The sequence below is a fragment of the Bombus flavifrons genome, chromosome 7 (genome assembly GCF_040668555.2).
Source record: "Bombus flavifrons isolate JBK064 chromosome 7, iyBomFlav1_principal, whole genome shotgun sequence".
Classification (NCBI taxonomy): domain Eukaryota; kingdom Metazoa; phylum Arthropoda; class Insecta; order Hymenoptera; family Apidae; genus Bombus; species Bombus flavifrons.
In genome coordinates, this window is record NC_138448.1 from 12561380 (window position 1) to 12587500 (window position 26121).

At 40.5% G+C, this 26121-nt stretch overlaps 1 protein-coding gene across 1 annotated transcript in view; it reads left to right on the forward strand.

The window, feature by feature from the left end:
• Nucleotides 1-26121, forward strand: part of Pgant2 (polypeptide N-acetylgalactosaminyltransferase 2) — a 200193-nt gene that overhangs the window by 140263 nt on the left and 33809 nt on the right. Inside the window, exons 2-3 of the mRNA XM_069116479.1 lie at nt 12764-12933; nt 13488-13607. Of these exons, the coding sequence (XP_068972580.1) occupies nt 12764-12933; nt 13488-13607 (290 nt within the window). The remainder of the gene's footprint in view (nt 1-12763; nt 12934-13487; nt 13608-26121) is intronic.

Sequence of the window (26121 nt, forward strand, 5' to 3'; positions counted from 1 at the left end):
GCTTGTGAGCCTGGATGTTCGACCATACCTCTTTTGTTGATAACCGTACCGGAAGACCAAGGAGCCTGATCAGTCATCCCATCGAGCGCGGAAGCGACACCATTAAAGTGTCCGGGGTTCCTAGTGTTATAGGACAACGAAGGTTTCAGCGCTACGTTGGCTATTATTTCTGATAATCCGACAGTTCGATTAATTCGAGATCCCGGATTATGCCAATCCTTCGATTTGAACGTCTCCCCGAGGGTATGATAGAAGTTTTCGAGGCGCGAGTTTCTCTTTCGGCCTATGTTCCGTTCGAAATAATTGGGAGATCACACGCCGCACTAGGGTAAGAAGTTTTCCGGCGGATACAATACGCTGGTACCAGTGAAATTTGACGCGCGTTTCGCCGTTTTGATTTACGTTCACTAAAATCGAAGTCACGACACGGTGCAATAACCGAGCCTCCCGGATGCACGATCCCCGCGGTCCAATACTGTCCAACATTACCACAGAAACAATCGACGATTAAAGCGCGTAGAACGCGAGCTGAATATTAAATTCCTTTTCCAAAGAAGGCTGAGCCAGGCCTCGAGTGAGAGGGTTTCAAAACGTGTTACAATTTTATCCAGCGACGTCCATATTACACTCGGCGTAACGTTGCCCATCGACCTCTCGAACCTTTCTCGACCCGTTTCACTGCTATTGTTACGCAAATACGTCTTCTTTATACACGGAGAGGAATTTTCCTTCAACGACCATCCGATACTTGGCCGTTCTTTCCTAATAAAATTCGAACTTGCTGCTTATGCTGGCCACAAAAAGAACATTGGAACTGTAGGGTGCTGTTCAACGTGGAAAAAAGCAGGTAGCAACGACGGGCAAACAGTAAATTTACATTAGAGACCAGGCAGCGGGGACACAGGAAAGCTCTCTTCCTGTTTCCAACCCGAGGTATTGACTTACATCGTGATCTATCTCCGTGCACGTCATAGATCCCAGGCTGGACGATTCTTCACCGCGAGACGTCCAACTCGAAGTTTCTCTTAACGTTTCGGCGTGAGTTTGCGACCAGTGACGTGGAACGGAAAGCCCGGTCTGAAGCAAGAAAATCTACGAGAGTAGTATTTGTATGATATTGTTGAGCCGAGGTAAGGAAAATATGCGGGGAAGTGAATTCAAAGGGAGCACTACGACGTGAATAAGGCTTGATCCGACTTTGGCTACTCGAGGCAAGCCCGAATCCTCTGTAAGCTTCGTCGTTCAATTGTGACGTCTTGTGAAATTTAAGAGTAGAGGTCGCTGTGCATGTAATTCTTGAAAAACTTTGATTTCGATGAAATACGCGTATGAGCGATTTTATTTTATGGCGCGAAACTGGTTTTATTTTTTTTCTTTCTCTCTCTGTTTGTAGATAAACAATTTTTTATTTCCGGAAAGTTTTTACTTCAGGTATAGTACCATGGAGAATAAAAATGTTCTATTTCCGGTTTCGCCTCTGGAAAAATTTGGTTCGAAATCCATTGAATAAACATGTTCCTGCTTAACACATTACATGGTACACTTTTATTACATTTAACTATAATGGAAGGTGTTGAGGTTATTCGATGTGTAAACAGAGAAAACTCGTGGATAAATTGTAAGGCAGAAAATATATTTAAATAGAAGTGTAATTATAAGTAAGAATACAATTTGAACCGGTCCAGATCCGCACGCTAGCTGTGTTACCCAATAACTGAAAACCCCGAAGCCAACGTCGCCTGTCTACTGTTTATGGTCTGTCTTCGTCGCAGTCTTTTGTCTACACGCTGTCGATGGCTTCAGTGCTTGAGAAAACTAAAAAGACCAGATGTAGAGTTTTCTTAGAAGTGGTGAACACTTCAACAGGAGGTATACAACAACATGACAGAATATATAGGTTTTATGTAGTTAATTTAATTACGTTATAAAATATGAAATGCATTAAGTGTAGAAACAGTCAATCAACCACACCTATTTAATGAATATATTCAGCAACAAATTCTGGTATGAAAAATGTTGCTCTGCAATATATTCCGATACGTATTGGCAATCAATATACGTTGACCGAACCTATAATAATTCACTTTACGAGGCATTGTGGCTGAACAAACGAGATTAAGCAATTTAATCAAACTAAAACGGAAGACAATTGTCCATCACGCTTGCAAGCGATCCATTTCGGCGAATCTTTGACGGGAAGCAATCGAACAGCGACGATAGAGACCGTAGTTGAACTGAAACTGGATGGTTTTTGGAATAAAATTGGGTCGTTGTTGGACAAACCGGAGTTGATCCTTTTTTACCCGGCAATCCTCGCGAGAAAAATAACTGTGTTTTTGCGGGCGCACAGGTGCGACGCGTTTTAATAAAGTCGCCCGTTTAATTGTCAAGCTTTTTTATCGCATCCGCGTCTCGCATTGGAAACGCGAAGTGAGTTGCTGGCGCGGAGCCAAAGCGATTTCGCGGCGTACGTACGTTTAAGAAGAAATTTAAACGTCGTCCGTGAACGAGATTCTCTTCGTCGGTCGAAAGAGGAAAGTTCGTCGATCTGGCGTAATCTTCGCGGCGATAAACCGGTGAAATTCCATTAAGAAGCGTCGTATAAGTTACACAACGAAGTTCGAATCCCCGTTTCAACTTAACGTATTGACACGCGCGATGTTTTTTAAAAGCTTAGCTAACTTAAAGACGGCGAGAGCTTTGGCGAGCGGGTAAGCTTGTCAAGGATGTAATTAACTAATGTTAGCGTACCGTACACCTTTCGTGAACAGACCGTGGGAAAAAAAAGCTTGAGAAAGGGAAAGGGAAATGGAAGAGAGAGACAGGAGATGTAAAAGTTTAAAAATCAATTTTAATAGGAAGCTTGTCCATGATCCGGGAAAGTTCGAAAAGAAGTTGCGTTGAGATAAGAACCGTCTTAAAAACCGTCTTCGCTCGTTGCAAAAATTCGTTCGGCCACTCTTTGGCCGACTCTTGATGCGAACACGATCGACGCCTGCGATTCAATGAAAAAGACAGAGACGCTAGTAACGAGCGAAACGAGCGTGCGAAATGGGTCAAGCGTTCGTCAGCTTTCCGTTACCAAGTAGCCCGGCCGAATCCTCCGTCCTATCGATAATCTATGGAAATTATCGAAGGGACGAACGTATAATTCCCTGTCGTTTTCGTCCGTCGAAATTTCTGGGAATAATCGAACGGAACTTTCGCTAATAAAGGGCTTAAAGAAGCTATTTGAAAGCTCGAGAAAGTGCCTTGGAAACTTTGGAACGACAAAGTTAAGGGAAATTATTTCGACAAGAGGAAGATTATACGAAATCAAAAGAAAATAGGAAAGAAGACATCTTCCTGGCAACCTGTCCCGGTGAAGAGCGATTCAAACACGCTTCGGTGACAAACTTTCACCCTTTATTTACACCGTATCACGCACAGTGGACGAAGCCCATCTTCGACAGATTCTCCAGCGGAGCATCGTTCCGCGACTACAAAGGATAGTAGGAGCAGTCGCTTGCATCTGGCCAGGAAACATCCCCCTAAGGGTTCTTTCACAGAACTGGCTCTGGCTGCGACGTCCGATTTCAACGGCTGCAATATGTCCTGGAAGAGAGTCTCTGGTAGCTCGCGGAGAGTTCCGCAGAAAGATCGAACGAACGGACGACGGTCTATTGTTGCCGGTTAATTAAAGGAATTGATGAAAGATTAAAGAGTTCCTCCTGATCACTGTAGTCTTCGTTGTCGTCGTCGTCGTTATCGTTCGCTGTTCGACATACATCCCCTTGGTCTTCTAAGTAAAGAGAGAAGTACCTGGAACTCGATCGATGACGTATTGTGCTTCAAATATCGAGTTTTCTTTTCATTTTACCTTTTTTACGCGTGCCTATATATCTATATATGGAAGGAGAAGAAGGGGGACGGAACAACGTAGAGAATAGACTGTAAAACTGAGAGAGTAAGAATCACCGAGACAGCTCGGTGATCTTGTCTCGGGATAAAAATTTCATCGTCCTATCGTCGTCGACTCGCATACAGATTCTCGTCTCCGGGTAATTAATTACGACCTGGTCTCGTCTCGAGAAAGATCAGGGCAAAAAACTTTCTCCCCCTCCCCCATACTGGTATCCGTATTTCATTCGCTTCACTCCCCAATGATTTTTGCATTTTTTTTTCATTCCTCTCTTTTTCTCCCTTGATTTTTGCTCCTCGTTTTTCTTCATCGATGCGGGTTAATTGAGTTGGGAAATTAATCTTGTTTAGCTGACTCGGTGAAACGGTTTGGCTCCGCTCGATCAAATTTATATTCTTCTTTTCGGACAGACGAATCAGAGGAAGGCGTGACTTTCACCCTATGCCCGTTATGTAAGTATCGATCTTCCACCCTTGAAGTCTGTTAGCCACCGAACAAGGAACGTGGGCTGGTTGCCGTTTGATGTACAGTTACACGAAACTTGGAGTCTCGTTTATAATTGGAATTAAACGAACCGGATCTTTCGCTCGACGAAGCGGCCCAACGATCTTCTTCTTCTAAGTCACCCTCTAGGGAACTAAAATCTTTCACTTTAATGTTACCGGTGCTAGTTGATTCGTGTAAGATTTGGAATAGATGATGCCGCGTGAAAATTTGATCGCAAATGGTAAGAATTTGTATCGTGTATATGGGATCTCTGAAAGTGTGATATGATCGGAAAGCAGAGGAATTATAAATAAATTCTTAAAGAATTGTAAAAAAATTAAAGTTCAAAGAAACGGAATTTAAAAGAATCGAGTCGTGTTGAGTGCATTGTTCTTTTCTAATCGTTAAATCTAGAATATGTTATTTTATTTTATATTTAAATAGTACCGGTTATATATAATGTTTAGTAAACAGCTTTCTGTAACCAGTACTTTTAAATTACTTCTGTAGGTATCCTTATAAATCAACTGCAACAATCCCAAAGGTAGGAATAGAGTCAGACATCAATCCACGTCAGCTGAGGAACCGCGCGTGGCCAACAATTCCGGCATCCACAGCAATTACCCCGGCCGTAACATAGAAATAGTCAACCCACGTCCACCAAATACGTTCGTAGAAGGACAGAGCTGTGGCCAAGAAAGCTGTGTTGGGACCCTAAGTGGATTGCCGTGGAGACATTAAATTAGCCAAAATCCGATGGTGATCCGACCAGCAATGGTTGAAAACCGCGCTGGCTAATACGTCAGGAATTAACCGCGGCAATCTTGTGCACACGAGGCGATGTCGGCTCTCCCCGAGAGGTTGATCAGGCTCGCGAGTCCGCTCGAAATACCCGGCCGATTAATCCTCTCGCGAAACGACAACGGCCGCCCAATGGCGGTCCTGTTTAATTAACCGACGAACGAGACCGTTCCCCTCCGTGAAGCGTTGTGATTTCGTTTGTTTACGGCTTTTACAACCGGGCACAGATTGTTACAGGTTAGTAATCGCGAGGATCACAAAACTATACCATTAATTTGCGTCGCGTTTCGTAATTCGTACGGGGACCACGTTAATTACGTCGGCAGAATGTAATAAACGTTTCGTTTCGTCGTCGGTTATTCCACGAGTGTAATTTCACGGTTAATTGGAGGTATGGACGTTGATTGCTCGCGGTACTTCGCGCTGGGAAATCGCGGTGCACCGTTTCGAAACGCGCCGATAATCCAAAATTTTCACGGATAAATTAGAGATTAACTCGTCTGTTTTTTAGGTTCGGAGAAATTAACGGTAGATAGAGCTTGGAGAAAGGGACGGCACTGGAGAATCGAAGTGGTCGATTTATCTGAACGCGTAGAAAAAATGACAGCCAAGAATAAATCGAGTGAGATTTACTCGAACGGGTATAAGGCGCTTTCGTCGAATTTTCTGATTCTCCCTTCGGCAGACATCGCGCCGATTTTTCGGGATAAGTTTAGCCGATTTATGTCGGCTAAAAGCTCTTTACCCCTGATTCTGATATACGCGCCGCGCTGTCTTTGATCGTGGAATAAAAACATTTGTACGATCAGTTTCAATTCTGTCTCATTCAAAATGCGTTTACGTGTATATTTACTCATCTGATTCACAAGATTCCATCATTTCGAAAGAAAAAAACAAAAATCCAAGCTACCAAAAAAAGAATTCTCTGAAAATGTATTATACAGGGTGGTTGGTAACTGGTGGTACAAGCGGTAAGGGGGTGATTCTACGCGAAAAAAGAAGTCGAAAATAAAGAATAAAAATTTTTCGTTTGAGGCTTTGTTTTCGAGAAAATCGACTTTGAATTTTCGCTCGGTACGCGTGCACTTTATCATGTCTCGTTATAACGGATCTCACTGTAGATCGTTGTGTCGATGGAAAAATTAAAAAAAAAAATTTTTATTCTATATTTTCGACTTCTTTTTTCGCGTAGAATCACCCCCTTTCCGCTTGTACCACCAGTAACCAACCACCCTGTATATAGCATAATATGTATAAAGATCAAATCTAAGGAATTTCCTTTCTCGTGTTCGCTAGAGTATGCGTCATGTGACGAATCGATCAGAATGTGTAAACAAACCAACTGAGAATGTAAACAAACAGATGGAGAATATAAACAAACCGATAATGTAAATAAACAAAGCGAGAAGGTAAATAAACAAATAGCTTGTAACACAGGCGATATGTGTAGTCCACACAGCAGATATTGACTAGAAAGTGGAAAGCGTTAGCAGTGGAATATTAAGCACGTAGCAGGAGCCACAACGGAGCAAAGCCTTAAAATCAGTTAAAAAATTAAAATTAAGACCACCCGACGTGTCTTGGTTAAAACAGTACGAACCAATTTCTAATACGCAAACTATTTTATAAAATACATTGCGACTAAAACTTATACCTACGTTAGAATGTTTTCTCCGTCTTCCAATTTATTGTGTATTGTCAATTTCGTATTTGTATGTGAAATAGGGTTAATCATAATCAGACTGATATCTATGCAAATTTATATTTTTATCAACACAACTGAAGGAATAAAAACTAAGTAGAGCTTCACCTTCAGTTATAATGGCCACTTTTCTTTGTATATTTTTGCATATTATTTACATGTAAATTTTCCATAAATGCATAAACTTTTATAATTCAGCTATAAATCGACATTTTTCTTATTATACGGAATCTTAAAAGAGAATGTAATTACTTTAAATTGATGGTAGCTTTAAAGTATCAGTCAGTGTCTTCTTCTGGATAGTTTAATTTCTTCGCTATGTTTTGGCTGCCATACTACACGACAAAACGCATGGGAGACAATTACACGGGTGACTTAAGCTATGGCCATTCAAGAAATCGGTTTCAGGCGATTTCCTAAATCCTTAGCGGGTTGACTTAATCCGCGCGGGACACCAGGACGAATTTAAGCGTCCAAGTGTCAGCTGTCTACTTTGTCCGACGAACGTATCCTGGCAAATCCGCGGCATGTAGTTTCTATATGCAAATCTACTCATAACTCACCAGAAACGTATCTGACCACGCTAGCGGCGCGTAGTAACCCTCCCACGTTCTTCTCGTTTCTCGGCTTTCGCGTACTTTTCAGGACGTTCCCCGTCTCTCCGAAGTTCTTCTCGAAATGTAAATCGCCAGGGAACCGCTGAAGAACCGCCTAGGGTGGAAAAACAGGGGCTGGAATATGCCTCTTCAACCTAATGTTAAGATTCAGAGCAGTAAATCTCAATATATCTGAAAATTTGTTCTATTCTTTATTCTATTCTTTATTACGGTTTTATTATCTTGTATTTTTCATTCCGGTTATATCGTATCGTGATATACTTCGAAATTTGATATTAAATATGTAACACGAGTACTTGGATAATTGTATAACCCCGAGGGTTCAATTGTCCCGATAGTTTCGATAATACGACCATCCTAACTATCCGATAGTTGTAATAGTCCGTTGATTGACTTGATACATCGATAATCCCAATTGTCTCGTGATCCCGATCGCTTGATAACTACGCTCCACCGATAGTTTAGCTAATCTGAAGTTTAATAATCTAGTAACCTTGGCAGTCTCGATTGTAACATCAACTTGATCATGTGATAATTCTAATTAATCAGCTGCTCTAGTTCTCTGACTATCGCAATTATAATCTTCGTCGTTTACATTCTATTATGAATGCGTATTATGCATAATTTGTGCGAAACGTGCATTAATGATTCCGATGTATTAACATATTAATGTATGTAAGGCCGCTGGCATAATAATTACATTTCTTTATGTAAATTGATGCTAAATTATGGTAATGTAGAGAAAAGAATTAATAATAATTAGTCATATAAATTTAGTCATATAACTTCTCAGATTATTGTCTTTGCTTCAATTGCGGAAACTTTCAACTTTCTATTCCAGGATTTCCATAATAACTTTTTCTATTTATCTTCATAATCTTCTAATTCTTCCAATTCATAATCAACTAAATTTTTCTATTTTTACATACCATTTAATCAAGTCAATTTTTCTATCCTTACGTATCATTTAATCCCAATAAATTTTCAATACCAGCGACCTAAGTTTCAAACATTTGTAGATGAATCGAATTTTCGGACTTCTGATTAAGCTTATCTACCAATACGTACCGATATTTTTAAATTGCAAACTTCGTAGATCTACGATCTTTCTTCCTATCATGGTAGAACAAGTAGTGGAAATTTAGTTGGAAGGTGAAGTGCTCACGTTTGAATAGGCAGACAATCAGGAATCGTATTAGCGGCGGCATAGTGTACGTGACGATTACGGTTCACCCTGTGACACAACGCTTCCAGTGACGGATGACGGCGTCATCATAATTTACTCGGGGAAAATGTATTCTCGCGCGGCGATATCGAAACAGGCCAATATCGTTAACTCTAATTCGCTTACGTTTGCGCAGGTATTGTTGAGCGGCAATAACGAGATTAATAATGCGACCCTCGTCGATAATAATCGTGGAATCACGCACCGTGCCAATATCGGACCGCTCGATTTTGGTTAGCCAAAGCTAAAATAAAGAAATACGCAGTTTCAAGATGGATTTCATGTGTTCCATTAATCTTAATCCACCTCTGCTATGTTCCTTCTTTTTTATTTTTTTCTTTATTTTTTTCATTCTTTTTATTCTTCTCTTCTGAGTAAAGGTTTAACGAAATGATTGAAGGCATAGAATCGTTGTTACAACTACGAACATCGATGATCGATTACTAGCGGAGGTTCGAGAAATTCTACGCTACGTTACTCTGTAATTAACACAATGAGAAACGAGAAACTGCCAGTTCGTTGAACGTTATTGATCCATAGGAAGAAAACGCTTTTACTCCACTACGTTGTTTGGTTTCGAACCAATATTGTTCTTCTATGGTTAAAATTTCTTTTAAATTTGAGACAGATATGAGTAAATGGTCGATATACGTGATTCTGTGTTTCCATTTTATGCTGGGAAAGTTGAAACGAGAGTGAAATTGACGTATAAACATTTGAGAATTGCGATTCCAATGCAAGAGTGATTTATAACACTTATATTTGTTCGTAAAAATCAGTATTAAATTTATCGAAAGCACCATATATTCAGTAATTTTAAAATTAAAAAGAATTTCGCTATAAATTCAAATAAAAATCCATATCTGACTATTAATCAGAGCACAAAATATTTCAACGTCAATTTATTAGAACTGAACACTACTTGTAAAGTTCCATTCTTTGCAACAATAGATTTGGAATTTCATACATACGGGAAATGCGATACATTTGATTTTGATAGAATTATACGATTCCACTCGATTCGGCAAACGGTACGTGAATCAAAAGGAGGACAAAGGAATATCAGCTATTTGAACTGGTTTGCACGTGATTGTACGTGGTTCCTGTAGCGGTAGCGGTGCCTTTTTTCATGTTTCCGTTTTCGTCGTGTCGCTGCAGCACACTGGTCCTGCGACCGCAGCCACGGTCATTGTTCAAGTCTATCACGATAAGCTCGTGCCGCTGCATTTCCGGGGGCTTCGCGTAATCGTTGCACGCGCAATGAATTTTATGACGGATACGTGCGGCGAATTTGTCAAGCGAAAAGAGATAATGCGACGAACCCGCGATCGTGTCGCGGATTGCACCGTGCAACTCCGACGAACGATCGATTGCCAGACACGTGAAAATGTACTTTTCTCGACGTGTCATGGACAATAAGAACAAAGGAAACGACAACAGTATCATTCTAAATACAGTGGAACTCCATTTATCGGAATCTGTTAGCAAACAGTTCGTGTAACTGGAATTCGTATAATAGGAATTCGATAGAAATTAGACTATAAGCATGAATTCAAGTACTTAACATGATTAATACGAACATAAGCTTGGAATCAAGTAACTTGTTTGGGATGAACGTAAGTTTGAATTTAAGTAACTTGGTTAATCGAAGTGACGCTTTACTAAACTTTCGTTTCGATAAATGCAGTTCCATTGTATGTACTGCATTCGTAGTAAAATTTTATTGACTGTTTGAAAGAACAGATAATTATTGAACATTGTCACTGACAGAATATCAATAATCAGTTTTAGACCAAGGAAAATTATGAAACATTAAAGAAGCAGGCGGATCTGTCGTCAAAATATCATTCAACTCTCGAGTATATCAAGTTTATTTCAAATGTCACGTTTCGATGTCACGTGGTTCGCGAGGGAACCGGATGCAACAGCTTGCCGCGCTGTGGCTAGCCGACTGCACTTCCGGTTTAATGCAGCCCCTGACCCGTGAATTAATATTTCATCGCGGCTACGTTTTGCCGCGTTTCTCTCTTCCCTCCTTCCATTTGCTCTCTCTCTCTCTCTCTCTCTCTCTTTCACTCTGTCTGTCTCTCTCTCTCTTCAACTCAGCTTTCACGGTTCGTTTTTCATCGACTGCTCGACTCGCCCCTTTGTTCTCGTTCGAGTCATTTACTTTCCTCTGCATCTTTGACCGTGAATCCGAGCCACGCCATTTACCACCCTCGTAGAAAGTATCGCTATTTACAGCTCACTCCCGGGACGCTGGGATTGTTTGCGCTCGCTCTTTTGTTCCCGCGATCGATCAACGATGTCGTCGTCCCCCCCCCCCCTCCGTTTCGTCCCGATCTTAATGCACCGTGACATTGCCCGATGCAATACGACGAAACCTTCCAGGACTTTATGCTCATCGCCCCGTCCATGACAATTCGATGCCTCGTTCGAGATCTCTATGATTCTTTCATTGAATCTTAACTGCTTCCTATCGCAAATGAAAATTTTTTCCATCTAGTCGCATGTGAGTCTCAAATCCTTCGGTACATATTTTGCAAAATATATAATTCTATAAAATTCGTGAACGATCGATTGTGAAATAGATACGTCTCGACCTAACGTTCGTTACAGTCTATTCTATTCGTAATTTTCATCATTCCACTGTAAAGTACACATCATGGGCACAATGTTCGAAGTCAAAGTGACATCAACGGTTAATAGACACATCTGCACAGCAGGCCGGTTCTGTCGGGACTCCTATTGCTGACACGAATCTATGCTAGGCAAACAGAGAGGTCGAGATCCAGGATGGAAGCCGATGAGCAAAATTCGATGACCTATATATCGGATGCACAATGTGTCCTCCTGGGTACAAAGGGCATACGGCGGAAATACGAAGTGCGCGACTCTCCATATCGATTCAAAATCAATACGGCGCGGTGTATCTCGATGATGTGTCAATACAAAGAGCCCCGGAGCGTGCAGCCAGACCTGGCCAGCCTTACAATTGGTTCTTGTACCGAAGCCAACTAAAGGCCTCGAGAGCCGCGAAGGCCGACGGTTCTTGCATCGATTTCGTGCTGTTGAAAACTCCGGGCCATTCGGGGATAGCCTACGTTGCGACTAGCCGACGAGTTTGCGAATCGAATATTTCGAAGTGTCGGTCGATACTTCGAGGAACGTTCGATGTTATCCAACGTGGAACAGAAACGTGCTTCGAATTCTTGGCTGTGTTTTAGTCGAGAGATTGTTGATTAGTTTGTCAGATAGTTTCTTTCATAATGTGAGAAGAACTTTTTGATTTGTTACACTTTGCGTGTGAAGCTGTTCCTGTAGACGAAAATGGATTAGAAATGTATAAGATAACAAAAGAAGATTACGACAAGTTATAAAATTGTCTTATGAACTTGTTATAAACTTGTTATCAAATTGTCATAAACTTGTCGAGATAGAAAAATTATTTCGCAACAACTTGTACAACATAAATTTACTTAAAAGACAAAGAAAGATGCAGAGAGAACTTCAAGGCTTTAAATGTATACAGAATAGTGAACAATTACTAAATAGGACATTTTTACTGAGGTGGATAGAATAGCTCGGCGGTGGCTGCTTGCTGGCTTATCAAAGTATCATTAGAATGGATGGCAGAACTTAGAAATGTTCACGAAGTGCTAAGCATCGACTTCGACGAACGGTGTAGCAATATAGATACCAAGTATGCGTCTGGAATATCGGCGTCGCACGAGTTATAGTACAATCGTGTATGATGCCAACTTGCAATGGCAGAACATCCAATACTTCGAATGGGGCTTTTACAGCTTTTATTACACTTACTGAAATTTATTACTGGTTAACGTGCGGTTTTTACTGTAAGCGTTTTGCTATCTTGAGTCTCGTTTATGAGAAGTTTTAAATATTTTTTTAACAGATGCTTTTATCAAATCGGTCTTTTATCGTTGCAATGTCTTGCGAATGAAATATTTGTGCTCGAAATTTCGAAACTTGATAAAACTGTACTTTATAGAATTTTTGTTTGCTCGCAGAACGAGAACAGAGCCCTACGATTGAAGGAGCCTGCGTCGCTGGCCCTTTCTGCCGCAAATTCTGGCAACTACGTGGACCCTGATGGCACTGCCATTGTCATGTCTTCCGAATTACTGCCTGCACCCACTCCGGACCCAAGGGTGACATGGAACTACTTCGACGAACAGGGGTAAAATCGACTGACGATACTGTCAGTTATATTCTATTTTTAAGCATGTTCTAGCAATTATTTTCTATTTGTAAAACGAACTCCGATTGATGAATTATTGCCTCTCCTCTACAACTTCCAAGTGTTTACACACTTAATGGTTCTTGAAATCATTCGAATAAAATTGATTCTAATTTCATTCCAATTAAATGATTGAATATTTATTTATCATAAAATATGAAATTCGATTTCACCATCGAAACTCGCTGCACAATTTTAATATACGCACGACGATGCGGTGCGATAGAAAGTATTATTTGGAAAGTGCAGCAATCTCGATGCGAGGCGCAAGAACTGAATACTAATCGGCACTCATAACAGTCGTATGCATTGTTAAACGTCCGAAAAACCATTGCAAGATCCGCTATTTATGTACCTGCAACGGAACTGCGGGCATTCCTTTCTCGTGAAACGAACCACCCATAAACGAAAACTTTCACGTGGAATTCTCTTAAAAAATACAAAGATTTTTGCTCGTTTAATTAATAATATTTGCATATTGATAATGCTTCTAGATATGTGTCGAGAGGAGGATTACGAGCAGGAGAGGACCCATATGCTAGGAACAAATTCAATCAAGAAGCTTCCGATGGACTTCCTAGCAATCGCGATATACCTGATACACGCAGTGCAATGTGAGTAAACTATTCTCTTGTTACCAATTATATTTTAGGATATTCTCGTTCAATCGAGCCGGTATTATTAATTGGTAAATTATTGCTCAAAGAGGTCCTGGAATCTTTCTTAATTTTCTTTAATTTTATTTAGCAGTCTTTCTACTTATTTATTAACTTCAATTGATTCAGATACGACCTTTTATAAAAGTTTAAATACATCTGTTTGAATGGTCAATGATGAAATTATTATTGATTTTTGAAAATTCATGAAAACGTTTCCTAAGAGTCTGAGGATCTAAAGACGTAACTTCAGACCTAAGTAATTAGAATGAAACTCTTCTTGTTTTAAATGAACGCAGTCTTTAAAAGAGAAGTTCGTTCGCGATGAAATAAAAACGAGGCAATAACGTCGATCGAGTGTCATCCAGCTGGATATCGCGACGATCTTCAAGTCGATGAACTGACACAAGGGAGAACGTCGATGTCCGAAGCGGCAAAGGTGAGAAAATTTCACGGTGAATATCCACGAACGAGAGCCGGTCGTTATAAATCGAAGCGATGCAGTTAACCGAGTGGAGGCGACCGATGGAAATCGCGACGAACGATCGTCCAACGAGAAAAAATAAAAGGAATAGAAACTTGGCCTGTCGATCGATCAATCCTTTTATACACTACTATCGGATCCTTCGAGAACAGCTCCATAGGAATTATCCGTCACAGGTGATTGCGAAAATCGCGGCTGATCGTTGGAAGTTCATGGACGTATCCAGAAAGCGATTCTACATTCGATCCGCTGATGCTCAACGAAAACGACGATTGAGAGGCTTCTCTAGAAGACACAGGTTCTCCTAATTATGCAATTCCTAAATTTCAATGATTCGATTAGTTTAGAATTTATTTTAAATTTTAGACAATTCGATTACTTTCGATCATTCAATATATCTGTCTTTCTATTTTTTTATACAGATTCTTCTAAATATACGAACACCATTTGTATCAAGAAATAAATTACAAATTTGTATCTCTACGACGAAATTTCCATTGACACGCTTGAAAATTTCACGTTTTTCTATGTCTTTGGGGAACCATCGTTGGAATATCCCGGCTGGAAGAATACGTATTCGTTTCATGGAACAAGAAAATCGGCAATAATCATAGAGGAATCATCGATTAGAGAAGGACGAACATACATCAACGTACGATTGCATTGTAACTTGTATTTCCCTTGATATTTTGTTCTATCTATCAAGCCATGTGCCGTGAATCATGTACCGTATATATATCGAATCTCCATATTGACAACATTGTTGTTATTCGTCGCGCACGTTTTTAACTTCTGCCTTCGTGGAAGCGCTCTAGGTTCTATTACTCTGAGCTCCGACGAAACGGTTGACCCTTTCGATTAAATACGGCCGTTTTCGGGCTTCCACGTATCATGGGATACACATGAATTAAAGATGAGGGATTCGTCGAAAGGAACCGAGAGGTTTTAATCGAGAAACATCGACGTTTCGCATTTTTAAAAATCGCCTATTCCATACGAAACGACACGCAAAATGTAAATATTTTATCTTTGTCTCTGTTTTTTTATTCCGATGAATTAAAACAACCCTGTCAGAGAGGAGAGAAAAGTGCGTCTTTTTTTTTTCTTCTTTTTTTCCCCCCAGCTCGAGTCGAGTCGAGTTACAGGCTTGATCAGACCTCGGAAACTGGCCTGGAAATCACGATGCCAGGAGGCAACGGGAGAATTGAGTTCGCGAAGTTTAGGGATCCACCAGGGTTAATGGTATTGCCTGGTTACTACAGGCTGTGCCTGTCCCGTGCTAATAAAAACGTACCTCCTCGAAATTCTCGTCTCTTCTTTCGCGTTATCCATGGAAATCACGATGTAAAACGAGTCGGTTTTCCGTTGTTTACAGAGGAGAGAACGAATAACGGAAAGAGGCAGTAGATGGGCGAACGCGCGTTGCTCGTGAAATTTCACGCGGAACGGAACGAATTAATTATCGAGCGACGTCGGAAATAAATTTGAAGCTGGGATCGTTGTCCATTCAGCCGCTGGGTAATCAATGGTTAATGGAAGCAATCTAATTTCGGTAGGGTCTGGCTACTTTTATGGACTCGTAATTTATTCGCTGTTTGCACGGAAATAAAGCTTCCTCCCTTCGTGTTGTTTGTACCGCTGCACCGCTGAATTTACGATGCATTTTATTAATTGAAACGCTTTCGAAATCGGTTTTGATGCCGGTCTGCGTATCATTGAAAGGAAGAGACACGCGAGCGAGAGCCTATTTCGTTCGGGACGTGTCACGATCGATACCACTTTCAAATCGAATCGCTCTCCCCTTCTGTTCGGAATGCATTTTCCGGCGGCACAAGCCTTTCCGACTGTCTCCGCCGAAGCAGGAGGACCCTTCAATCTTCCAACCTGATCTAATTTCCTGGCCGTTCCACCTACGCTCGATCGTATCCTGTTTCACGCGAACAGACGCGTTCAACAAGTACTCCAGGACCGCGAACCATTTAGCAGACCGATCGAGACCGGTCCGATGAAGATTTCGACAAACTCTTACTGCCCCTATTTGATGAGCTCCTAGAAATATTTCTAGGATCTCTATCTTGAAGATTTGGTTTCGCATGAAGATCTTTCGGTAAGAAAAGTGAGAAACTTTGCATGATTTCGCTATGTATGCTTCTCTGAATTACAGAGAGTTATAAAAGTAACCAAGTTCTGAGCGAAGATTTTATCAAAATCGTAGTGTATTTTGCGAAGCTCTGTGGAAACGTATTCGCGGTTGAAGATTGAATACCTAACGTGATACAGAAGCTTTTTATTGAGAAAAGTGGAAAGCTTTTGATCGTTTTACTTACTTCGTGCTTCTATAAACTACGGGAACGAAAGAAATAACGAAATTTTAAGTTCTGATATGTGCGAGAAAAATTACGTTCTCAAAAGTATCTACTATGAGTAACACGTGTGTTAAAACTCGATAGATTTGTTCGGGGAAACGAACGAATGTTACGGGATTGCAATAAAACGAATGGAAATACACGAAGACCAGGCTCGTAAAGAATGTCGAACGCAATGTGCGAAATTGCGAACCCGTTAATATTCGTTACAACACGAGCTGCAAGGAGAATTGTTGTTTAAACCTGATTTGCATTCGGACGCCGTTTGTAACATTTAGCAAACGTCGATTGCTGAAAATCCGATGGCCCGAATGTTATGTAAATGTCGCACAACTTCATTGAAAATATCTACGAACTGAACTGCTGCATAGATTTCCACTATTACTGTTATCAGACTCTCGTGCTTGACTTCGCACAAGCTTGCAGAAAGATCGGAGATCGCTTCTCTCAAAATTGTATCTTCCAAATTACGTTTTCTCTGCAAACTTGGTCGACCGTCATAAAAAAATCCATTCCAACGATTGAAGAAACTTCTAATCTTTTCAGAAAATCGATATGCATAAAATTCCAATCTGAATACTGATTCTCTCAATTTATTTTCATATTGAAGAATTTGTTAAACGAAGAAAAAATTCTAGCCACCACTAAACAAGCAGTGAAATGCGTGTTAATTTAACAGCGTTGACTTAAATTCATTTTACAATAGCGAAATGAAAAATATCGATAAATAAAAGACGATACAGTGACGAACTTCTGAATTGAACTATAAGTTTCAGTCACTGGGTCCTATTTTCACGAGTTAATAGTCGAAAGATAATATTTCTCTTAACATCTGTCCCTTTCTCTCCAGTGATTTTCTAGCGGAAATATTATTCTTTTGTCATGATTTTCCGTTTCCTCTGGCGATTATAATTAAAGAAGAAACACTGTTATAAGTATCATCGTAGCAAGTTCAAAAAGTACCCGACTCCCTCATGAATTATTCACACGTGGCGTTTCATCTCCTTGCTCGCGATTCTTGTCTCGATGTTCCTTAGACCGCGCGACCGGCTGTTTCCGATAATGGAATAGTTGTATCACTTATACGCAACGTTGGAACTTAAATATTTATGCGGCTGAATGCACACCAGCCGTTGCATTAAACATGTCAACGCGACCTGGAGACATCGTGGCCGGAAGTCGCGGTAGAAACTCCGTCGTTCCGCCACGTTCCTTACTTCTAACCTTCGATTTTAACAACACCATTGAAAACTTTGCCAGTGCCAGATACTGTGGACTAAGTTAAGAGTTGAAATTTCGCTGTTGATTTTCAGATTGTAATTATTAAACTGAGAATATTTCTGCAAATTCATATTTCTACGAATATAATTAAAGCAATGGAATCGAGGTAGAAAATTGTTTTACTTACTAGGTATTACAGAGAGTACTGTGCTTTAGATATTTTACACCTATATTCTTGCATATTACATGCATTCTGTGGATTTTTGAACTTTCACATTTCCTATGAACGCATAAAAAGTCTAGTAGCTATTATGGCAAGTTGCAATTATAGCGAATTCTTTTTATCGATACTGCAATTAAATTGTGTGCGTTTACGAATTTACGGGAAATTTAAATTAATTCCCGGTTTTCCGACTTTTCCAATTCTTGATTGATTCTTTCAAATAATAAAATTAACATTCTTCTTGGAAACTTTGGAAACGTTAAAAAGTGAATCCATGGAGGAGAAACTCGCTCGATATCTGGTAATTATTCGCAAACTAAGTTGAAGTGACACTAACACGAAAGTTCAAAGGTCGTAAAATTGATTGAACGTCAAAGTTTAGAAAATGATAGAGAACAAGAGAATCGAAAGGAGCTTTGAAGATAAGGATTCGAAACTTCAACCAGAGTGGTTGAAATGAACGAATGAAATATACCTTATTTGTGGTTCAGTCCTTAGTTCTGGTTTCCAACATTGGTATTCTTTCTGCAGTTGTTGCGGTAGCTGTTTTATTGCTCAAATTCCTTTTAGCGTTTCTATTGCTTTCCATTTTTCTTGTTTTGCTTCCTACAACTATTTTAGAGATGTTCTGTCTTCTTTTATTGCTGCAATCTTTTCGCTGGAACTCTCATCTTGTCATCCGTATGTGTGATATGCATTAATATTTGCTGTAATCGTGTTATCTTTAATATCAACGAAATAATTAATAAATGAGTTAATATACCATAATAATTATTCTAATGAATTTTGCATGCAATACAGACTATCACTGAATTAAACAGCGCTGGATGTTATTTAATTCATAGGTTTGTCATATCATTGAAATTATTATACACTTCTCGTTTCTCTTCGTTTGCTCTCGTTTGTCTATCGTGGCAAGACCCCAAAGTAACTCGATGAAATATTCAAACGTCGATGGTAAGTTACCCGGGCGATAATCCGGAAGAATATCTCATAAAAGACGGTACAGAATATTTTTTTTTCAGAAGTCGCAAGAAGTTTCGCGCCGTAGTGAATCAATATTCGGACAAGGAGTTTTCGAGTTGCCCCTCGGAGGTGTCCTTTGTTGCATAAAACATCGGAGGACTTGGATTTTCATTTCGCTCGGTCTCGTGTACCCATTCGATTTCTCTAGTCCTCGTTTCTCTCAGAGTTCTTCTTCCCAGAATTGATCCCCGTCCATCCTTTTTCTTTTACGAACGTGATCACGTCGCAAACCTCCGAAGATATTGATCGTCCAATCGAGGAACCCGCTTGATCGATCAGTGACATTTGCTCGCGTCTGAACCAACTCGCCTTATACTACTTGCACGAGTTAATTACGCGCCATTTAGCCTACATTTCAATTACACTTCGAGGTAAATAGACTGCGAAAGTTATTCAAACACTTGTAGACATGTTTTATGAGCCTATATTATATGCATTGTAAAAAGTTTTCCATCAGAAGCGTTCAAAAATATCTGGGAAAACGACAAATTTCTTGCGTTACGACAGAGATACAGCATTTCGCAAACACTAAGTAATTCTCTCTTATCGATGGCTGACAAGTGGATCGTGCCAGATACTCGAAGACGTGACTAAGGAGGATGTCTTTCACGATGTACTCGACCGACAGAATCTGCTCGTGATACGTTCATACTCTCCAGTTACTGTTTACGATAGCTGACGATCTTCGGAGTGTAGGGTACACGCTACAATTACAAGTAGCCCTTTAAGTTGTATCGACATGTACATAATACGTTCACTGAATTTCATCCATATAAACAATACATATACGTACGTGATAGACCATAGTTACAGCCGATATTATCAAACCAAGACGTGAACCCCTAAAAACCGTCTACCCCAAAACATATCTCCTTGAACGAAGTTCCCTTTACTTTTCCCGAAAACTCGGAACATCAATTTTACGTGGCATGGCCAGGAGCAAACATGCAAGAAGCCTCGTAAAAGATGGTATCTTGTACACGTGGCGGTCGCAATAAAGCCACGTTGCGAGCGGTACTAAACATCGACACACGTACGTATAAACGTACGAGGTTGCAGAGACTCCAATAGCGTGTGCCGGAGGAATAACATTGCTGCTCACTCCGGAACAGAGAGCACGCTCGTACTCCGTTCGATAAGGCTTGGGGATCGCGGGCAAACTGATTTCTCTCGGTCGGAAAACGCGGGGGACGCTCTAGGAAACTGGTCGTTCCGCGATATCGGCCACGATGGAAACTCCTTCCAATGATGATACGCGAATCTCTCCTGCACCCGTGAGATTCGCCCGTATGCTTTTTTCATCTCTGTCTGTCTGTCTGTCTCTCTCTCTCTTCGTCTGTCAAGGACCATTATTTTCCTCGGATTCTCGGAGCTGGAGAAGGTACGGTTATTGTGAAATATAATAGCGCACAATAACGACGGAACACGGTCGCGGATTCGGCGATTGTTGACGGTTCAAGTGGTTCGTGGATTTAGGATATCGAATTGAACGCCGATCGATTTCGAGAGCCAGCAGATATTCCAGCGTGGTTGCCTCTTAATTGAACAAAATTAGCTTGCACGTGGCTACCCTCGTTTTGGAAATTCCTCCTTCGAGATCCAATGATCGGTTTGTCGAATTATATGTACATTATGCGTTTGTATTTAACGTTAATCGTGGTTATTTAATTGTATTTTGTTAAAATCTTCCTCATTCTCATCATCGACGTGTATATAGTTGAATTGTTCAGAAAAATCAAATTACGATTATTTAATTGTATCGGATTAGGGTCTCATCAGTCTCATAATCCTTGATATTGACGCGTGGAGTTATTTCCAGAATATTCTTTAGAGATTCGATGAATAAATTATGATTGTTTAATTATATCTCGTTGGGATCGTCGTTATTCACATTATCCTTAACATTGACATACAATATCGTTTCAAAAATATTTGAAATTAATTAATAATAATAAGAATTAATAAGTTAATAAGAATTTTCTTAACGAGATAGAAGTGAATAGTCCTAATTAATTATAAACAATTACAATTTTAGTAAGACAGCATATTTATGCGAGAAAAAAAGATGAGAAGAAAAACGCGCACTAGTATCCCAGTTTCCATAGAATGGGTCATTGAATCTTCTCCTTTCTGATATACGAGATTAAGTGTGCATTCCCAGTGCACAGCCTCAGGGTGGCAACAAAAGAATCCACAGCTTTAAAAAGCGAGCTGCGACCTCTTATCCTCCTCCGCTACCTGATCACCGCCACTTCGTATGCAACGCGAGCATCGATGTTATTTTTACGTGCACCTTTTGCAGCCGATTATGCGTCGCTTTTTCTTCTCCCTCCGGACTCCGGACAGTTCCACACCAGCAAACTTGCATACAGTCGCCCACGGTCATTTGATCGTAAAGTAGGGTAAAAGTTGATCACCCTAGCTACCTTTCGACCCATCGAATTCTGGATGAAAGAAGCGACATTTTTGCAAAAAGGATAATCCTTTTTTTCGAAAAACAAGGATGTCCTTTTTATGAAGAAGGCAATTTTTCGAAGCGGAGGAGAAGAGAAATGATAATAATCCCAGGACGTACCTACTCCCCAAGGACAGAATAATGAAACACGAAAAGCACAACGAGGTCGTAAAGTTTATTAACCGGCAAAAGGAGATCCCGGTGTATAGCGGTAGCTCTTCGGTTCTTTGGATTCTCATTTTTTTCTTTTTTTATCGTTCCACCTGCTGACGCGAAATTGCGCTCTTTTGTCGTGGCAGGGTGACTTCTTCGTCAGACCATCGACGATCGTTTTGCTCATCCTCCCTGTTCGCGAACCATGCTGGAAAGTTAATTTCGTTCACCGCGATGAACGGTTCCCATTGTTTCACCCGTCGTTATATTCGTATCGAGTTCTGCCTAATAAAATTTACGAGCGGCCACGTGACATTTCATATTGTCGAATGTGAACACCGAGGGCAGATTCATTATGACAAGCTTTGTTCCCGATTCTCTTTTCACTTTTCCATAAATACCCTCGTTTTTTTATCCGAATATCAAGCATTTTGAATAGCTGACTGTACTAGATTGTTATTGTTTCTTCGACACGAAAAAGTCTGAAATTACAGCGAATTGACTTTTACATTTTTTTTCTTTTTTTTTTTTTTTGTACACGTCAAGCACAAAAGGTTATTTTTTCATCGCGTTGCTAGCGGATATAGAATCGATTGCGAATAAACAGGCTAGATCGATACAATTACACGTTATTAACGATCCTTCGTAATCCAGTGTGTTGCGCGATTAACGACGGCGATGCTCCATAATTAATAAAACCATCGTGAATAGCAATATTGAATTTACAATATTGATTCCCATTTCGAACCTACCGTATCTATCTTCGGCGGCATCTATTTATGACGGCGATTAAAACGTTTGGACGGCAGATTAATTCGAATGAAACCATGACGACCTTCTGTTCGAAAAGGGACAAGAAGTGCAAAAAGACCCGATCCACCAAGAAAAGTCGTTAAAGCGCGGGCTCTCTGTTAGAAACTACGGGTAATTAAGGAGTTACTGGGGAATAGTTGTTTTAGTAAAACAGAAGGTAGAAAGAGAAACAACGATGAAGAAAAGCGAAGACGTTTTTGGTCACTTGAATTACTCGAACTACATCGTATTTTTTTTATCTCGTTCAAGGGGCTTTTTGGGTGATGACTTCTGCCGATGTGGAATCTTCGAGGGTCTAGAGACTCCAGATAAGAAGGGGCCAAGTTTTCGCGAATTTATGCGCCGCTAAGCAAGTCGACGATGTTTCGAGTGCACGCGATAACATTTTTCAAGATCTAGATCTAGCTTGCAATATAAGATTGAGTTGGAATCGTAGATGTACTTAGTTATTGGTTGAAAGGGAAATAGAAAATTGCTTGAGAAAAGGTATTAATTTGAATAACCAAGACCAATTTGCCATTCGTGATACGTCATTAATAGAAAACTGGAATATCCGTAAAAGTTAGTAATTCAACGAGGAGCTTCGACAGAACTTCGATTCCATCATTTGCATCTGAGATCTGCAAAAGATAGACCGCAGAGTGACAAGCAACCGAAACTCGGTCCATTTGGAACTAATCGCAGAACTGGAAAAAAGATTGTTCCCTCGTCAAAAAGACGTAAGAGGATGACTATCACAAAAGAGATAGAGACCACAGCGCGGCATTTTTTTACAGTTTCCACGTAAGCTTGGAACGTCATCTAAGCGACGGGTCTAAGCACACTTGGCAGCCAGCTTTGAAGCGGCTGCTGTGCAAATGTGCTTCTACCAGCAAGTTTCCTATTCTACGTTGGAGGCAATAGGCAAGCCGACAGAGGCGTTTTATTCGCTTCTACCGTTCCTCCTTTGTGCGTTTCGTCGGCGCTGGCGAAAATTGAAAAATGTCATTCGCCATTTTGTTCGAGATGCTGCGCTGGCGCGAATAATGCGACGAAACGCTGATAAAACGAGGAGAACGAGCATCGTAAATTGAGCCTTTCGCGAGCCAACACACGCACGTCTTCTACATACACATGTTACGCCTGGACTTTATGAATTGATATTACCATACGTGGTAGGCGAAATACGTACGCGTATGTGTATTCAGCGCGTTTACACCGAGCTTGTACGGCGAAACGAGGAAAAATATTAATGAGAACGTCAACGCGGTGTCGCGTCGTGCGAATCTGCTGAGCGTGGGCACACGCGGAAACATGACAATTTCTCATTGAAAATGTATAAGAAGCAATTAATTTGACCTCCCCGTTATAGAAACTGTGCATTTTAAATAGACCAGGCCTGTCTTCTACAGCATTAAAACCGTTCAACTTCGTTTTCCACGTAGATCGGTACACACCGAGAAGAAAATTCGATTTTCTCAAAAGTGAGGCTCCCAATGCAATTCCGTTATTCTCAATTTTCATCTTATTTCGAGTCATAGAATTTCTCTGACATCACTTATGCGACAAGCAGACGATCACGGCGTATTAGATGTGACTTTTAATCGAAAGAAATGGAGGAGAAGCTCCCAAGGGGGTAACAGAACCAAAAAATACATCGTTTTTTCGTTGGGACGAATCGATTGGTGCGCGTGCCGGAAAGTAAATGCACGCATTCTCAGATGCAGCGGTTTGCACCTGGAAAACTAATCCTCCGGCTTACTGGCGACGGTATAATTGTGTTTGCTTTCCATTTAAGTTGTTTGCACTTCTGTTTACCTCGTCGCCTCTTCCGCTCTCGAGCAAGACGCGTCTACGAGCTCAACTTTCCGTCGCTTAGTTGCTAGCTGTTTCTCCATTCTTCGCCGTTTCTCCTTGTCTTCCCACGCCCCCGTTCTCTCCCTGTTTTTCACCCTTTCTTGCATAGTCGCGTTAAGAAATACACCCACGCTGGAGTTAATTACGCGATCGAGTTTCGTACGCTTGCTTATTGGCCTCGCGACAAACTTGAAGCCCGCGTATGCTTAGTATCGTTAACGTTTCCTAGGGAAATTGTGGTAATATTAATGTGAAATATATGCTTATTCGGGAAATTCGTCAAAAGATAAAGGAATTTTTATGGTATAGTAAGAATTTTACATCTTTGACAGCTTTCTATTAAAAAAGAGAAGGCTCATTATTGATAAAGAAAAAAACAAAGGAATTAAATGGGGATAAGACATTCGCAACGATAATACAACTGCAATTTCTTCTACCCTTTCCGTCTCGATAAAAAATCTCCGATCTATTTTCCGCCAGTAGAAAATCCGTTGTAAGGTATTAAATCTCGATCTCGCTGGAGCAACCGTCTCCATGCATCTTCAGAGAGATGAATCATGAGATAAGTGCATGTATTACTGCATCGCAAAACGGGTTTATAAATTAACTTTCCTCTTCACTCTCCGATCGTCTTTAACAGTACGATCGGCCACTTTCCCTGGAGTCTCTCGGTACAGTCACTCGCGGCTTCAGGAAGTGGAACCGTGTCGAGACTGTGAGAAACACGATTTAGAAAACGAAATTCCCTTCTCTTATAGCCGATGTACATAACGGTAATTATACTAACCGCATGGTTTCTCCTTATCAAGATCGTCGTATGTAAGAAAATGATCAAGATGTATAAAACATTGTGCAGAAAATTTGAAATGAAACTAGTTCGGAGGAACGCGTGCGTGCGTGCATGCGTTAAATAAATCGATCGATCGTCGGTTAGATTAGATGCAGAAATTGTTAGCTGAAAGCAAATTGGAAAACACGAGAAACCCCTCTCTGCCACGTTATGGGGTATTTCTCGCTACCAATGACAGGTGAGTATGCGATGGAAATTGGAAATAGCCTAAATTGGAGCCGCGTATGGCGTGTATTTCCTCGACGATGACACGCGGAAATCGTCTCCGCGCGCGGGCATCGGATCAGACTTGCATAAGCTATTTAATCGACGAATGTATCGGTTGTTTCGATGGGGATCGTTGCGGCACATTGTTGCGCTTGGCCCAATGACGACGGTTGGCTGATCGTCGGAAACGCTGCAAACTCGTTACATCCATTAATCATAGTGCGCTATAGTATAACGACGTTACAGGATGCAATACAACAGTGCTGCGACGATTTAGGTAGGATATTCTTCCTTCCATCCACCTGTCTGCGTTCACACTAATAATTTACTCGAATAATTTCATAACGGAGAATCATCGAATTGAAAATTTTTAATTAAAAAAATAATGCATAATAACGCTACATTTAAACTGAAATAAGTTTCATGTTTGTGCACCACACTCGTTCTATATTTATCTGTGATGAATACAATCTGTATAAATGTCTAGAACGTGGCTACGAACACATATTTCGATATCTAAAACCATAAAGATCTGAAAATTGAACAAACGTAGGTACTCATCAGGTCGCGTCACATAATTCACGCCTGAATTAAGTTACCACTCCAGAGAATCGATTCTCATTCATCTTCAATTACTGTTCTTTTATTTATATCGATTAATATTAACTATCATTTCCATTAATATCCACTAGCCGCGTATGCTTACTTAAGGAAAGATCAGAGTCTAAAATGGAGGCTAAAAAGTTTTATCCGAAGTATATTTCATCTACGAGGTAGTAACGCACAGAACGACAGTTCCATTGAAAATTTCCAGGAGAGTTAATGCTAATTAATTGTT